Source organism: Epinephelus lanceolatus, chromosome 12 (assembly GCF_041903045.1).
Source record: "Epinephelus lanceolatus isolate andai-2023 chromosome 12, ASM4190304v1, whole genome shotgun sequence".
NCBI lineage: Eukaryota > Metazoa > Chordata > Actinopteri > Perciformes > Serranidae > Epinephelus > Epinephelus lanceolatus.
Window position 1 is genome coordinate 28414030 of NC_135745.1, and position 18609 is coordinate 28432638.

General features: G+C 41.3%; 1 protein-coding gene across 1 annotated transcript; it reads left to right on the top strand.

Moving 5' to 3' along the window:
- Positions 1-1226: 1226 nt before the first annotated feature.
- Positions 1227-9991, top strand: LOC117271884 (diencephalon/mesencephalon homeobox protein 1-A). Its single transcript, XM_033650407.2, has 5 exons — positions 1227-1477; positions 5154-5323; positions 5571-5749; positions 7289-7691; positions 7803-9991. The coding sequence occupies exons 2-5, from the start codon at positions 5170-5172 to the stop codon at positions 8240-8242; spliced, it is 1176 nt and encodes a 391-aa protein (XP_033506298.1). The 5' UTR covers positions 1227-1477; positions 5154-5169; the 3' UTR covers positions 8243-9991.
- The last annotated feature ends 8618 nt before the right edge of the window (positions 9992-18609 follow it).

Below are 18609 nucleotides of genomic sequence, written 5' to 3' on the forward strand. Positions count from 1 at the left end.
CTGAGGACACAGCTGACACAGCCTTCTTGTGTCTGCCAGTCTCTGTATGTCCAGGCTGTGATCACTGAGTCTCTGTCTTTCTCAGTTTCTGATCCGTCACAGCGGTCAGACACACATAACTTTCAACTTTATTAATAATGTCCACAAATCACTGATTGTCTATACAAGGTGCGTTTGGGTGCACTTGTGTTTTCATGCGTCAAAACGCACGGACACAAATATTCTCTCCTCCATGAAATCTTTTGTCTCCTGTTCAGACTGAGAAACATGGTCAGAGATAAAACTGCGTTATAGGCCAAGCACTTTCCCAAAAGAATCTCCCCAACAAAAATATGCAAGCTTTACATTAAAAGGCTACTTTGCGCTGCCCTTAATTCCCTACCTAAACGGTTTTGCTCCGGGAGAAGAAATCTTCTCTAAAAACCCTTCAAGAAGAGAAGGGCATTATTGCCCTAATCCTCTTACCCGCAGTCATTTTAAGACAGGGGTTTTTGGAGGCTGAGATGGCGTCTTGTCTTCCCTATCCCATCCCAAATCCTTCGAGGCCGGGAGAGAGTCTAAAGGCAGCACCCTGGCATCTATTAGCCATCTCTGTCTCTAAAGTCTCTCTCTGCTCCAGTGGCATGGAGGGGGAGAAAGCCGAAAAGCAAACAGACTAAAGGTTGGTTGCTTTTCAACACGAAAACTAAGGAAAGGATTCATGATCCAAGTGCATAGTAGGTTAAAAAAATATAAATAAAATAATTTAAATGAGACTGACAAAGTGTCGTTTAACTAGGCCTATGTTTACCTGATTTTATTGTATAATTTATATTAAAGAAAAATGCCTTGACGTGAAAGTTTAAAGTCAAAGTTTGTGTTTAAGGACAAACCTTACAAGAATTATTTATTATATTACAGCAAATTTGCAAATAAATAAAATTAATTTAATATCTGCACATTTTGGCGATTAAAAAGCTTAAATTTTCACATTGAGGGAGTGTTTATAAATTCTCATAATTAAAACAACCCCGTGTAGACAGACACGGAGGGATTCAGCGGACATAATGTGCTTAAATTGATCATATTTGAAAAATAACTCCAGGAGTCACAGTCCGCCGCCGGACTCAGCGTCCCTGATTTGCTTGATCGACAGCCCGGAGAACCAATAGGAAGCCAGCGTGACCCCCGCGAGGCTCTCCTTAAATCCCTCCGCCGGGCTCTCGCGCACCAGCAGATGGCGGCTTCCCACTTCTGCGCGAGACGCGGCGAGTACAGACACCGAGAGGAGGAGCAGGTGGAGCGCGAGCGGACGGAGTTGAAGTGAAGCAACAGACTGAGCGGAGGAGTTTAATATCGGCCCGAGTTGGTGCCTCAGTGTCGGACAAAAGGACGAAGAAGAGTGGGTGTTAAAAAACTACACACAGCAACCGGAAAGGAAGAAGAAGAAGAAGCTCGGATACTCGGTGCTGACGGAAAACAACTGTCTACACAAGAGGTACGAAGTTTTCTCCATCTTGAATAACGTCTTTTAAAAACAGTGCTCGTGTTCATATTTGCATTTTTATAACTCAGTCGTTTAAGTAAACCAAGCTAAACTGACGCTGCCTCTAAAACGGGATGAATTTTATATATTTAAGTGGAAAAAAATCACGTTTTTATTTTTTATTTAAATTTAATACATGAGTTTTTTATTCAGCTATTTTGTTAAACCCATAGATTATTTAACCAGGTGTGTTCCGGTCTCTTTTACAAGGGACACCTGGCCGAGACAGCAGCACACAAAAAGTTACAGCCAAACAACCACATAATAAAAAGAATACAAAATATATCGCTACAGTAACGAAAGTGACGCAATGATGAAAAGTAATATGACGAAAGCAGTTCCTTAAATGGAAATGTATTTATTATGATAAATCTAATATTTTAAAGTGTCAGTGTGCAGCCTAAAATCCAACTTCCGGAAGTTAGAGCTAAAATCCACAATGATTTCATTACAAATAATACAAAAAAATAAAATAATTAAAAATAAAAAGCCTGACAGCTGCGTTTTTACGCACAAGACCAATATGACATACCCAAAATAAAAGGCAATCCTTTTGGTTACGCGCATCTGCTCCTTTCTTTCAGGGTTTAAAAATCTGAATATAAAGTGACACAAATATACAGATGCACACTAAAGAAATTTATGTTCATCTTATTTTTTTTTCTCAGAATTTTACGGTTATGTCTTGTCTGCTTTCTTGTTACAAAATCAAAAAATAATGTAGTAGTAGTGTACTTCCTCTGAAAAGCTTTAATAGACAATAAAATAGACACTGAAATATAATTTAATTCCAATATAATAATTACTTCTTTATAATAACAGCGAGGAGAAACTGAGAGCCATGCTCCCTCTAACCCTCTGACAGTTGACACTGTGACACAGCAAAGAGCAGCTTGTCAGGTCGACTCATGCCCCTGAGGGCTGTTAGCAAATAACATTTTTCCTAATTTAGTCGGATCAAAGAGTTGCACTGTACACGCCAATTTACATAATGACGGTTTGATAATCGAAGCAGTGAGCAGGGGGCTGCCAGGAGGGCCCAGCGCCTGGAGCACACAGAGGCTTATGAATGACAATAACAGCACTGACAGGCTCACGGTGATGAGCTATTGTGCTGGATTTGATATGGGCAGGAGGATACAGGCTATAACCAGAGATGTGGTGGGGAATATGAGAGGTGGGGGGAGAGTTAAAAAGTTTGAGATGAGATTATGCTTTGTGCACAATGTGAGATTAAAATTAATGGCAGCTTTCCTCAGTGTTTGCAGGTGTGAACAAATAAAAAATTATTTATAGATACATGGTGCATTTATTTCCCTTGTATTTTGTGTGATTTGAGACAAAATGTGCAGCTTCATTTTCAGAGAAAACAGAAAAGCAGTTGAGAGAAAAAAAATCGTTGGCCTATTACTAGAACACACACGCACGCCCACTTGGCCACGCGGGCACGCACACGCGGGAACTCCAACCCGCAGCTACCCACCGGAGTCCCACTGTACGTCCGTCCGTGTCAGCGTTGATGATAAATGGAGGGCCTCGCAGTCGAAACCTATTTGCACTTCCATTAGACGGGGAGCCAAATGGGGATCAACATGCATATTTTTACCCGCGGAGAGGCCATACATCTCAGCCAAAACGTTGCCCCGGGGCGATGGGATAAGAGGCCGCCAGAGAGGGGACGGGGAGGGGAGGGGGAGCCGGGGAGAGACGGGAGGGAGGGTGGAGGGTGTAGGGGTGGGGGGGCCCATTCAATTCAAATACTTGGGGGAGTAAAGTAAATGTTTAGCGAAGCACCTTCTGTCCCAGCGAATTAAACTATTCCCCACTGCCCTCTGATCACATTCATCAGCCGCCGCAGCCACTTAATAGGCTGGGAATGGGCACTGCGGGCATCACGCGCGCGCGCTCAAGAACACACACTCACACACACTGAAAAGCTGAGAAATGGGTAGAGGAAAAAAAATGCCTTTTACAAGAGCGACCACCCAGTCTTTTCTGTCTCATAATACAACAGCCTAATGGGCCTGTTATTATTATTATTATTATTATTATTATTACTAATATTAAGTTATTTATTTTATTGATTTATGCTGAAACTCAATGCTTTAAACTGACATTTAATTTGCAAGAACGATCAGGTCTTAATCAAAAGATGAGGCTGCCTAAAAGAGTGTGACATTTGTTAAATTAACGTCAATTAATTCTCAAATTTCAACTAATATAATTCATTATTTAGGTGTAGATTTCGTGGGAGGACGCAGGGGACGTGTCCTCCTTAATATTTAGAACATGTCCATTTGTCCTCAATAAAACAATCATTCTGACAAACTTAAAGGCATTTACACCATGAATTAATGCAGACAAGGCACATGTAATAGGTGCATTAAAAAATCACCAGAACGCCGGAAATATGTGTCTGTGAATAAAATAAATAAATAAATAAAATTAGAAAAAATCTTTTTATGTTGAAACAAAACATGGATCATTTTAAACAATTTTTACAATATAATACACTGGAATTACTTCACAAATGTTGATTTATTATTAAATTCCTGCCATTTAAAAGGCCTCTACAATTAGTGAAATAGCAAAATTAAATAAAAGAAAAACTAAATAATTAAAATGATAACCTGGAAGTTTTGTCAGAAATATCTGAAAAATATCTGTAGGCCTATAGGTCCAATAACTTGCCCAGTTTCATGGACACTGTACCTGTCACACAAGAGAAAGATTTATATCTTCTCCCTGTGGTCTCTCTAGTTATAATAACTGTTTGGGCCTCAGAGATATTCCCTCCTGTCAGCCTCCTCCGTACTAATACATATCTAATCGTGTCCTGCAGCGCTTCATCTATGAAAATCTCGGTCGTGAAGGAGAACTACAAAATAGAGTTTGGGATATTGCTCCCATGTGAAACGCTCTAACATGGTCTGCTTTACTGCAAGAGTCTGTGTGTGTGTCATTACAACCTGCAAGTATCTAAATGTTAATTATAAATGAGGCAAAATTACAAGAAATAAATGCTTTGCTTTGCTGTTAAAATGAGTTTTACAGGAGTGGAAAAAGTCAGCCACTAAAAATTGAACAGCATTTCAGTAATCATAGCCTATTAGAAAATAATCCCGCTATCCGGTTGCAGGTTTTGCCACCGAGACCCGGAACAAATCTCCTTATTTCATTTTCCAACACATTTCACCAACGCCTTGATCTGTCACAGCAATGTTTTCAATGGGGATTTGGCTTCTCCGGGATCACAGAAAACGACGTGAATAAATTCATGAATAAGGCATCCGTCACGGTTCATTATGGGAACGAGTGATAATTACCCCAATTAAAAGTCTTTTGTATAATTAATGGATTGAACAGGGCGATAATTGGATGTTAATGGATAACACTTTTGTCTGAGTGCGCACATTAAGATCTATTGGCCCTTGAGCGCGAGGACCTACTGTCATTTACTCATAAAAAGCTCCTGTGTGTTTGTGCATGATTTTATTCCTCTTATTAAAGCGGAGGGTTGGTTTGAGATGCGTGTCCATCTGCAGCCACGCGCCCTTAATGTCCAAATGTCCTTGAGTGAAATCCTTTATCATCATCATCCTCATCACATCCTGTCTCCGTTCCGCAGGTAGTGACCTCTCACCATGCAGCACTACGGGGTGAACGGCTACTCTCTGCACGCCATGAACTCCCTCAGCGCCATGTACAACCTGCACCAGCAGGCCGCGCAACAGGCGCAGCACGCGCCCGACTACCGGCCATCCGTGCACGCGCTCACACTGGCAGAGAGACTGGCTGGTAATTGAGTGCACGCTCACACACACACACACTCCGGTGCGCAGGCTGTTACCCTGCCTCCAAACTATTAACTGATTTTTTATTATGCAATTAAATAAAAGTGACATCATTTATGATTTTTTTAGTCATTTATGAAATAATAATAATAAAAGCTGCATAAACTTGAATATAAATTGCTCATGGTCCCATCACGCCCAGTATAATAAACTCCCCGTGTGTTTCCTTTCCAACGGCTGCGCATTTCAAGACATCATCCTGGAGGCTCGCTACGGCTCTCAGCACCGCAAACAGCGCCGCAGCCGCACGGCCTTCACGGCGCAGCAGCTGGAGGCGCTGGAGAAGACTTTCCAGAAGACACACTACCCGGATGTGGTGATGAGGGAGCGGCTGGCCATGTGCACCAACCTGCCCGAGGCCCGTGTGCAGGTACGGCAGGAGATTAGAGTGGCTTTTAATGCTTAATTATAGTTGTGTTATGTCTGTGATTTTAATGCAGGCTCTTGTATCTTATGGGTACTTTATGTTTTTGTGTAGCACCAAACTACAATCTATTATTTTATATTCAGACATGGCACAGCAAATTTCGTTGTACTATAATGTCAATACAGTCTAAGAGCTGTAGGTTTGGTTTCAACATTGGAGGGGGGATGTTACATATGAAACAGGGGGGTTGGGGGTCCTCACAAATTTTGAGCATCCAACCCTTTATTTCCTGCAATCTGGTGAATTTTTATTCAGCAATTTGTGCCTTTTTGAATCGATTGAAAGCATCTTTATCTTTAAATTTGTCAAAATGAAAAGTCCTCTACTACTTTCATGTACTTTTATTTATTTTTATTTATTCAAGCTTGTCCGGAAGAAACATAGAACAAAAATACGCTACAGAATAAAAATGTGCAGCTCTAAAACAAGCAATATAAAACACAAAATGAGAGTACTACAAAGACAAGCCTAAAAGTATGTTGATGTACGCTAGAAGAGAACCATTAAAACGCAAAAAAGGGCAACTACACATGATCACAAAGACCAGATAAGACACACTGTGACACTGGCATATATGATTATGTACAGGAGAGCTTTAAACCCGCCGAGAGAAACCAGTGAGTGCAACTTTGAGTCCATCTGCACAAGAGTCCACATATAAGGAGCTGCATACATAAATGCTTCATAAATACTTATAGGAGGCAGATGGACATGTCCCCTGTGTCCCCCCTGAAATCTACACCTATTTCGCCCTAAATTTAAGGAGGTGGACTCCCCAGTTCTTTTGGGATAGGACCTCCTTTTTTGTTGACTGTAAATAAGTGTCACCCTCTTTTCTTGATTGTTCTTCAGGGCTACAACATTTGCTTTTTCTTCTTAGTTTAATTTTTAACAACATGGCAAGACAGCACTAACACATTCCAACTCAGGGGTACAGCAACTTCCTATCACTGTCAAGCACGAGGCACTCACTACTCTCTCTGAGTATCGCTCATACCTGTCCCAACAAAACAAGGGCAGGTAGGAACCAATGAGCTCAAAACCAAGGGAACACAATGACTAAACACTGCATACAAATAGAACAATATACAGTGCTGTAAATGACAATGAAATAATAATTTCCCAGTAACTCAATAATACTGAATCTATTACTACTTAAGTATAAATAATGTACCCATTGATAAGTAACCCAAAATATGTGTGCAGTAATTATGGCTACATAAGTAATAAAATGAATCAAAAAAGTAGAAAAAGAAAAAGCTGAACTGGGCCTTTGTTATACTTGATATATTGTTCTTATCCTTTGTTTTTAACTCTCTTATTTATACAGATTTATTTATTGTCTGTAATTCTTGTGTTTGATCTATATGTCAGCTGCTGGACAACCGAATTTCCCTGAGAGGATGAATGAAGTATCGTCAATGTATCAATCTATCTTTACGTTCCTAATGTAATTCTTCTTCTTCTCTCCTCTGCCTTCAGGTTTGGTTCAAGAACCGCAGAGCCAAGTTCCGCAAGAAGCAGCGCAGCCTCCAGAAGGAGCAGCTTCAGAAGCAGAAGGAGGCGTCAGGGGAAGGAGGGAGCGAGAAAGAGGACGCACCTCCCTCCACAACTATCCTCCCCGACACCCAGCTCCCTCCTTCATCCTCTTCTTCCTCCTCCTCCTCTTCTCTGGAGACGGAGGGTCCTGTAGTCCGTCCCATACCGCTGGACATGGAGCTGAATGTAACATCAGCGGAACACTCTGGCAGCGAGTCGGCGACAGAGGACAACGCCACAGATAAGGAGGACGAGAGTAAATCTCAGAGGGAGGAGATGAAGTGTGAGAGAGCGGTGACTCCTGAGGACGTCTCACCAGTGTGCAAAAGACTCAGCCCCAAACCAGGTGAGAACAGGATACTTGATTTCTTATTTTATCCTCAGCATCCTTCATCTACAGCACTGACCTCATCAGCTGATGATTAAACTGTCTTTATCCCCTCTTCTCTCTGTCCAGACTCTCCCCTGGTCTCTCCGTCCGTGACCCCCTCCTCCTCCAGCAGCGGCCTGGCCAGCAGTGCTCCTCTCTCTCAGAGCCACTCCTACTCTTCCTCCCCTCTCAGCCTGTTCCGTCTGCAGGAGCAGTTCCGCCAGCACATGGCCGCCACCAACAATCTGGTGCACTACCCTGCCTTCGACCTCTCCGCCCCATCTTCACTCCCCTACCTGGGGATGAATGTTAACATGCCCCCTGCGCCACTGGGCTCTCTGCCCTGCCAGTCTTACTACCAGTCCCTGTCCCATCACGCCCAGCAGGTGTGGAACAGCCCGCTGTTGCAGGCGTCCGCCGCGGGCGGCCTCACCAGCCACAACAGCAAGACCACCAGCATCGAGAACCTCCGTCTGAGGGCCAAACAGCACGCTGCCTCGCTGGGACTGGACACAATGTCTAACTGAGAATCAGATTCGGAGGATGATAGGCCGGAGCCTCGGCCTACACATCATCACATCCCACTGCGTTTCTGTGTGACTGTGATAGTTCTTTAGGAGCAGGACATGCAGAGATGTCCAAAAGTAAAACATGCCAACATGCACTGGACATACAGAACTCCATTTAACAGCTTCTCAAGGCAGACCATACGTCACCAGCTGGTCTGACTTCTTTTCGCTTCCATTGCAGCTCAAGGTCCAAAACCTTGTGAAGAGAGAACCAATAAGACACTGAACATTGCTATGCGACGGATTAACTGAATGTCCCGACTCAGAGGACAGTGAACATATTCCTGACTCATGATGATGTTCCCAACAGACACATAATACTGGACCTTCCAAACATCTGAAATAATCCATTCAATAATCACAGACAGTGACGTACACAGCTGATGATGGATGCACTCGGTTTAAAAAAGACAATGCAAACAATGTTTACAAGAATAATGTGAATAAATGAGGCACTTTTAGACGGATTAGGCTCGCTGGCCAGGAGGGAAAAGGTATCGCTCTTGCAGCAAAGCGACCATTTCTGTCACAGGACCATTGACATTTCAAATAAGCAGCGTGGTTATATGTACATAGCATGTACTACATAACAGCACATAAATAAAAATAAACTTCAAGCCATGTTGTCCTCAACAGCATAATTAAAAGTGACTAATTTACCAGTTTAATGGCCAGTAATGTGCCACTTTGTACAGAGGCTGGCTTGATAATGAGAAAATGATTTCAGTGACTAAATTCGCAAAGCTTTTAATTACATTTTGCCCTGGGCTGAGGGAGCTGGGGCAAATGCAATTATGAACATGCATACCATTTAAGACCGCCTTTAGAAATTCAAAAAAGGTCTGTGCACTAATACGGTCAATTAAGGTAGCAGCAAGATTGACATCACTTTAGTTGATCAATTTCCTTTGAATGCAAAATGATATGGTAAACAAATTTGGATAAATGTCCCGACCCATATTTTGTCAGCAGTTATTCTCGCCTTAATATTCTCTTGAGGAAACATGCCGCTTGTCAGTGAAAGTGAGAACGTCTGTTAGCACTTGATGAGGAGAATCACACACACGATGTTTTCCGTTAATGTGTTCTGGAAGCTAATGTCTTCATATGAAAAAAAATGCACATTATTTTAATATGTAAAATACAAAAAAGTCTATCTATTAATGTTTACTGGTAAGGTAATTGTAAAGTTCCTATTATGTTGTATAATTGATAATGGACTCTGTCTCAGATGAAATTCCTTTTAGCTGTCAGATTGTAAGATTGTATTTGCTGAGCTCACCGGCAGCACCTGTCTACCCCTCCTCTCTCGGTTGTCTGTGAAACGATCCTGGGTTGAATTTTAAATGTGTTCAGTTTCTTTTCTGGATTTGGCTTAAAAGGAGCGATCGAACAAACTGCTGGAAAACTGTCAGCGTCAGTATCCAGACAGAAACGTCAAAGAAAGTGAACCGATTTGAGTCGACTGACCTGAGTCCTCTGTGTACTGCTGTCTTGACTCTATTTGAGTTCTGTTGTTGCTATTATTCTAATGCTGCCCCCCTACTGTGTCTGTCAAACTACTTGGTCCAGTGGTAGATAGATTTATAATGGTGGAGGAGAGAGTGAGTGGACCATCAGCAGTGTTGTTTCCTTTACTCCTCCCTAACGATGTAGACTTGAACTAGTGTTGTTGTAAAATAATCACAAATAAAAACATTGCTTGGAGATCTTTATAATGACGACTATCTGTGCTGCGTATTTACACAGTATGAAGGTGGTGAGGGCCAAACACTGACACGGGCAGTGTGTTACAGTTAAAATATGCAACAGAAATGTCAAAAAGTGCATGAATTTAGAAATATTAACAAGAATGCTTTACGATCATGTGTTTTAATGATGTTTTTTTATCTGACTTTAAGTATACAAACTATAAAACCTTTTGATTGAGTGCACAAAAAGAACTCTCAAGGAACAAATTTGGTTTAAACTCCTATGGCAAAAGTAAAATATACATAAAAGCAAGTAAAATATTACAGAGGCATGATGCATTCGCTCGGAAAAAAAAATAATGCTGTCTTTCTGAATTAATAAGATTATTGTCTCAGAATTGTGAGAAAAGTTTTCATGGGGAAAAAAAACAGTTTTTGTTTTCTGAATTAATGAGATAATACTATAGATAATAAAAAGTATATAAAAATAAAAATAAATACAAAAAATATATAAATAAATAACAATAATAAAATGAGAATTTATGACATTATAATAAAATAATTTAAAAAAGAATAAGTAATAATAAAAGAGGAATAAATAAAATAAATTAAATATATAAAAATAAAAATAAATAAATAATAATAAAACAAGAACTTACAAGATTATCATCCTGTTCATTCAGAAGAAAATAATCATCAATAATAATCAGTAATCAATTCAGTGATTATGCATCATGATATATGAAATGGAATTAAAGATATTTTTCTATGACACCAAAATTACAATAACATACTTTAAAATTCAAACCTGTACGCTAACTGTTATTGTAATCTATTACTATGTATCATTGTGTACCAATAGTTTGTTAGTCTGATGTATGACTGGGTGACACAGCATTCACATAATGTCTCACTTAAAAAAAGAAAGAAATGTCATCATTACATGAGCTTCATTATGAAAAAGATACATGAAATGATACAATGACAATACATTTTTTTTTAAATTCAGAAAAAAAGAGCAAATTGTTTTTCATAAAATATTTCCTAGATTTCTGAGATAATAATCTCACCAATTCAGAAAAACGAGGCAAAAATCTTTTTCTAAAGTAAATGCATTAAGCTCCCATTAAATATATACAGTGTAATGCAGGTAAAGGCTCAAAAAATTAGAGTATAGTAAAATATGTGATGGCATGAGGACAAGAATCTGCAAGGTGAAGACAAGCATCAAGCCAATGAAGGTACGGGAAGAAGGTCAAATTAAGACAACAATAAAAAAAATGCATGAGAATTTTCAGGGAGACAAAGAGTGTGTGAGCAAAAGAGACAGAAAAAGAACAACGTAATCTGAAAAATAAAAAAGCCGCATGGAGACATAAGCCATCCCCAATGAATAAGCAGGCCATTATCCTGAAGAATGACGGCCTGGGGCGGTGATTATGCTGCTATTATATCTTTAACAGCATGGTTTGTCAAAACGCACAGACCCCCACCCCAACCCTGCTCCCTCACACACACACACACACACACACACACTCAACCACACACGGGGCAATCGGGCGTCTCACATCCAAAATGTGCCCTTGCTCTTCCCACAGTAAACTTTATGTGGCTGTGTGACATTGCTCTGCTGTTAATTGAGTCGGCCTTTAACATATATTTCCCCCCTCAGTGTGTGTGTAAATAACAAATGCACCCCGGCTGCCGCATTGAGCAATTTCTGCGACCGTTATGAATGACCACGACCCAACAATCGGATAGAAGAGGATAATGATCTCACCAGATTAGCCGCGTTAATGTGGGTGTAACACCTCACCCTAACCTTGTTGTGTTTTATTACACCACATATGTGTTGTGTGTGTCCTCAGCCAAGGGCGTCCTGATCGTGTGACTGATAAGATTGTGGTGTTGGATATGCAGCAGGAGTGAATGTCCTTGTTATCCAGGGGTACGAATCTGTCCAGGTACACGGCAGGATTTCCTCCCATGGGGCTCTGGAGCAGAGAACATAACACAATACTCTTGTTCCGAATGTTCTCTCTTTTCTTAACACCCATCCCCCAAACACACACACACATACACACACACACACGGCCTGGGGGTTGAACAGGGATTGCTAGATTGTACTGCTGCAGGGTCAAGTGTGTTGAGCCCCTGATGCTGTATCAGGTGCTTCCATCTCTAACACTCAGGGCTGTATATTCACCACTTTACCCCCATAACCACCCAGATCTCCATCTACTTTCCTTTAAGCAAGTGATGACATGTGTGTATTTGTGTGTGTGTGAGAGCGAGGTCTGAAAAGAACTCGCCCAAATAGCCGATAAACTGTGGCAGCCATATGAAGACATGAACCCAACGCTTTAATCATGTCAGACAGTTCAACTTTAAAGGTATATTATGCAGGACTATCCAACAAAACACAAAGTATAGACTCATACAGAAGTAATTCTCATTCACTTATTAACCACTACAAGTGTGATGCGGTATATTCATCTGTAGAGACCTTCCTCTCTGCCTGTACTGTTGTCCTTTTTTTGCTGTGGTAAGGCTGTTACTGCATGTGTAGCCCCCAGTCGATAACAGCGTGCAGGTGAGGTCAGGGCTTTGCGAAAAGGTAGCGAACCAGTCATAGCATGGATGTTTTAGGAGACCTGGATACTGCGATAGAAGCAGGCCCTCATTCATTCCTATGAAATTTGCTCATGAACCCAAAAGTTCGACTTCCCAAGTGTAAAATGATCCAGATCATTTGCATCTATCTTCTGGTTTAGCCCTCTGCTAAACTGAATGGGGATAAAATGTGCAGCTCTCCTAGACTCTCGAAATGTTATCAGAATGAATGGATCAAATCCTGATATTGAAACAAGTTGCAGGAGTTGTATCTTCCGATTAACAGATATCACTTTTGAACATAAGTCAGCACGCTTTCCTCACAGAATTAACTGTCCCTTGGGAGGATGCCATAGAGGAGGCGTACGAACGCAAGAGACTGCGCTACGCTGGCCTCGTAACTGAAGCGGCAACTAGAGCCTGGAAAGCTGAGGTGCGACTGATTGAGGTGGGCTGCAGAGGCTTCGTCGCTAGATCTACCACTAGGCTCCTCAAGGAAATCAGGATTAATGGGCAGGCCCAGACGAAGGTGGTCAAGGATCTGGCCAATACAGCTGAGAGGTGCAGTCACTGGCTATGCCTCAAGGCAAAGGATCCCGTCTGGGCCCCTAGGTGACCACGGAAGAGCCATCCTTCTGACACACACCCAGGCCTGATCAGCCTGTGGTGGGCCTGCCTCAACAGAGGGTGTCTTGTGAGAAAGACCAAAACCTGATGATGTTGAGATGCACAGCTGATGATGTGTCGGGGGGGTGGCTCTGCTGGGTGGTCATGGCTGAAACACCTTTGCTCTGGCATGAAGCGTGCTGAAACTCCAAGGTTTGTAACACCAAGTCCTAACTGATGAATGTGGGAAAAAGTCTTTTGGGGGCCACTGTCATCAAGTGACTGACCCAGAATTTGGCCACTACGGAAATTGCCTTCAAAGCTGATACACTTCCTGGTAACCTGGGTGGTAGCAGCACTCATCCAAAAGGAAGCTACAAAAATTGCAGACACATTGCAGAAAAAGGTCAAACACAGCAAGGTGAAACACCAAGCGGACAAAGCTTGTTCCAAAACGAGACTGAATCTGAGGTTGGCTCTCACTTTTACTAGCAAGCACTGAAGGAGAGGATGAACAATGATGCAGAATTGGCCCGTTTTCTGTTGAACCACTAGATGCCAACGGTTAGCATAGTTAGCTTGCTAAAGCTGGTTTTAAAACTACAACACGTATTGAGGTTATGCAAGCTACACATTTTGACGAATAAAGGCCTGTCTCAATTAGAGTCCTGGTCCGGCTGCCAAGCAGTTCATTTTTATAGAAGTTCTTTGGATGTATAAAACCAGATTGTTGACCACCCAACAAACACCGACCTTTACCTGAGAGAGCAGTGTCCACGTCCCAGAGAAAACAGAAAAAGAAATGTATCTTGAAAGAAGACAATGCATGTAACAGGCAGAACTTGACACGGTGTCCCAGAACGTGAACAACCAACACACCCAGGGTACCTTGCACGTCGTATGTGGACGTGGAAAGTCCATGACTAAGCATGTCAATATGTGACGAGGTTGGAGTGAGAATGTGTTGCTCCTGAGGAAAGCCAAAATCAGAAGTGTGAAAGAGGGTCTACTCGGGCCAAAATCCAAGATCCGCCTAGGAACATGGAATATCCGAACCATGTACAAGACTACCAAGACAACACAAGTCCTCAGTGAGATGAAAAGATACCACCTGGACATCCTGGGGATAAGTGAAGGTCACTAGCCTGCCTGGCGACACCAAGTGTTGCATGACGGATCTGTCATCCTCCATTCAGGCCATGAGAATACCCACACACGGCATGGGCGTCATAATCTCAAAGGAGAAAGCCAAAACCCTGCTGGAATGGGAACCAGTTTGTTTGAGATGGCTAGGCCATGTGCTAAGAATAGAACAGGGCCGGATCATGAGAGTCGCCTTGAGATGGACACCACCAGGCAAAAGAAAACCCAGAAGGCCCAAAACCACCTGGTGTAGAACTGTGACACTAGAGTTGGAAAAGATGAACCCGTCATGGGGAGAGGCGCAACACAGGGGCAGAACAGGAGTAAGTAAGTAGTAGGTAAGTACATGGTGTAAAAGTTTGAGAACCACCATGCTGAAGGTCTTTCCATTAAAACAAATGCAACTTTCCTACAGTAGTAGATTGCAGAGTATGTACAAGCAGTGTAGAGAGGAGGGACCAAGTTTGAATGTTGTGTTTGGTTGTCTTAACATCTCAAGAAAGTAATTTATAAAAGTAAACCTAACACATTACACATTTTGTCTTTGTAATGTGTGAACCTAACACATTACACATTTTGTCTTTGTATCACAGACTCATGACTGCAGAAAGTAAAGCTTTACATATTTCCAAACAAGAAAGGTCTGTGTGTGATTTACATAGACCCACTGGTTTGCTGTATCTCCTGCTTTGACTTTCCCTCTCTCTCACACTCACACACACACACACACACACACACACACGCACACAGCCCCCGGAGCAAGCCCCCCACACAAAAATCACAGTGTACCATTCAATCAGTGCTTTTTTTCCCCTCCCTCCTCTCCATGGTTCTCTTAAAGGTTTTAACCATGGCGAGAATGAAAAGTGCCAGCGTTAGAAACCTCGGCCCATTGAGGAGGTGACAGGGTCTGCCAGAATATGATCCTAATCCTGTTTCCAGCATTCTTTTAGCCCACTGGCATTGCCATTTCGCCGCATATTCTCTGAGCTGTCAGGCCCAGGGAAATCCCTCTAATAGTGCATTGCCCAGATACACATCAAAGCCCTCCTGGAAACCACCAGCAGGAACTTAAAGGAGAGGGGAGCACAAGTACAATCAGGCTCACAGCTGCACACACATGTAAAAAAAAAACTGGCTTGAAAACATAATGCTCAAACGAATTCAACTCACGCATGATGCTAGATGGTGAAACCCTTTTGTGACCTTTTAAACCTTTATTGTAATACATTTAACAATGACTAGGCCAAGTGACGGAGCAAAGATAGATGGTTACAGAGATAGAGTAACATCGAGAGGAGTGATATCAAGAGGCAGACAACAGGTGGCTAAACTGTGTATCCTGGGCCACACTCCTTTAGTTCCACTTCATCTTCCATTTTCTTCTTGTCCTTTTTCTCTTAAATACTCTGACTGCCATCTCGCCCCTCCCCGGGTAATCTTCTTAGAGAGAAGAAAACCCCCATTCTCTCTCCTCTTAATCTGGCTGCAGCCTAAACCTACGGTTGCATTTTCAATGTGGGCCTCACTGAACCAAACGGGAGTGCTCTCAGCCAGTTCATGAAGACTATCGCAGAATACTTAGATCACATATGGAGTTTATGTGTGGTATACAAAACTTGTTTGAAGTGATTCAAAGGACAGTCAGTTGTGTTGATGGGAAACACTTTTAGCTATTAGCTGCAACAAAAAATTGTGTGAATATCTCATGTGACATCATCAAATGTTACACAAAAGTAAGACTGAGCTACAATATGGGATGTACTATATGTTCTTAGGCCTGTGTCACCAAATTGTTCTCTCCAGATTTGTGCGTAAGAAATAAAACTAGAATGACCGCCTTGTGGTCGTACGCCTCCATGAACTAATAAAGTTGTAGTTAGAGATAACAACCATGTATGTCAAGACTTTTATGTAGCCATGACAGGTGACAATGCATTAAATACGGATGTTTCTGCAAAGAAGCTACAAATTCTAAAACATGGATGATTCACACAAATCTTCAACACAGCAGCACAGAAGATCCAATCATTCATTGGCAGACCAAATGTCCCCCCTTCTGTCTTGGAGTTATAGCGAAGTTGACCTTTGACCTTTTGGATATGAAATGTCATCATCTCATCATTATATCCTATTAAACATTTGTGTGAAATTTTGTCAAAATTAGCATATGAATTCTTGAGTTATGGCCAAAAACATGTTTTGTGAGGTCACAGTGACTTCTGACCACCAAATTCTAATCAGGTCATTGTTGAGTCCAAATGGACGTTTGTGCCAAATTGTAAGAAATTCCCTCAAAACCTTCATGAGTTATCACATTCACCAGAATGAGGCAGACTCAAGGTCACACTGACCTTGACCTCTGACCACCAAAACCAAATCAAGCTGATTGTTGAGTCCAAGTGGGTGTTTGTGCCAAATTGTAAGAAATTCCCTCAAGGCATTTTTAAAGATGTCACGTTCACAATAATGAGGCAGACTTGAGGTCGCAGTGACCTTTGACTACCAAAATCTAATCACCTGATTGATGAGCATGTTTGTGCCAAATTTAAATAAATTGCCTCAAGTTGTTTTTAAGATATCACGTTCATGAGAATGCAAGGGATGGACAACCCAAAAGCATAACACCTCTGGCCACTGCTGTTGCCGGAACAGAGGCATTGAAAAACACACATTAGGAAGGTCAAAGGTCGGGATGACACGGTATAGAAATCTCATATCATGACCAAATTTATCATGGTTATCAGCATGATCACAGGTTATCAGTGCTGTTAAAATGTGCTGAAAATGTCCAAAAAGTACCAAAACACACTAAAATCATTTCACCAAGTTTTATATTACAAACCACAAATAAAATTAGCAGCATATTTGTTTGCATATATAATAAAAATGCCTTATGTAAGCTTATGAAAAACCATATCAAATGTGCATTAATTATCATGAAAGACAGCCTGTCTTTAAAATGCGTGCTTGAGTGTCTGTGTCACTCTAGCGGAGGACAGGAGACCAGCAGCTTACTGGTTTTGCCTGCTGCACACCCACTCTAGAAACAAGGGAAGAGCAAAACGAACCCACATTGCATGCTGCGCATGCGTCTGGGAAACAGGTGATAATTTTTTTGCAATATGCACCATCCCTTAGAAATGAATAATAAAATTAAATAAAGAAAGAAAATAAAAAATAAGGAATTTACCTTGGTTTATCATGGAATCAGTAAATGTTTCATCTCTTGTAATACCTAATATATATCTCAATATCAATATCTATTGTGATACAATGATCCTATTGGAAAATTCACTGAAAAACTGCTCATGAAAAAAAATGTTTAGATAGACAAATTAAACATTTGACAAATCAAGGTGCATCATTATTTTCTAGAAAATCATATAAAATACAATACTGCCAAAAATAGTGCCCAAAGATTGATGTGCAACTTTGTCCGCAGTTGCTTAAAGATAGACAATGCAGGATTTTCCTAAAAAACAATCTATAGACTCAAACAGAATTAATCCCTCTCATTCATCACTTATGTCATGACCTACTTAAGTGTGTGTGGTAGCGGATTTATCTGCAGTCTCTGCAACCTCTCTGCATTTTCTTGTTTTCTGTGTTCAGGACGTTTATGGGCGTGTACCCTCATCGTGCTCAGCCTCAGGTGAGTTCTGGACTTGATAAAAAAGTAGCGACCAGGTGCCGGACTGTAAGCAGCAGGCATCCAAGAGACACAGCACTGAAAAAAATGCAAATGTAGCGAGACGAAACACACAGGAGAGTGAATCTGGGGTTGGTTTTTACTTTCGCTAGTGAGCCTGTTTACAAACAGGAAACAATAGTTGATTATTGTATAGCTCAACCATACTGTGAACAAAGGTATTTATTAGAAGCACTAAATGCAATCATAACAGAATGTAAATGGTCCTAGAGTACAGTATGAGATCCAGTAAGTCTGCAAATCTATTTGTGAGCTTCACTCTCGTGGTAGCAGATCTATTGTTGCTGTGCAAATTCCTGGAAAACTGAACTATGAATTATGTAAAAACTTTTTTCTCTTCCTTTCTTCTTTTTCTTCTTCTATGTTTTTCTTCTTAAATTGAGGGGTCTGTTGTTTAAGCCAGTGGCTTCCTTACCTCTACTGACGCTTTTTTTTTTAACTATCTGGATTTTATGCAATAGTATGCACTTGCAAATTAAAAAAGAAGAAGAAAACCAAATTGAAGGGAAAAGAGAGAAGTCATCATATGCATGTCACCTGCAGCTCCTCAGTCTGTTGTT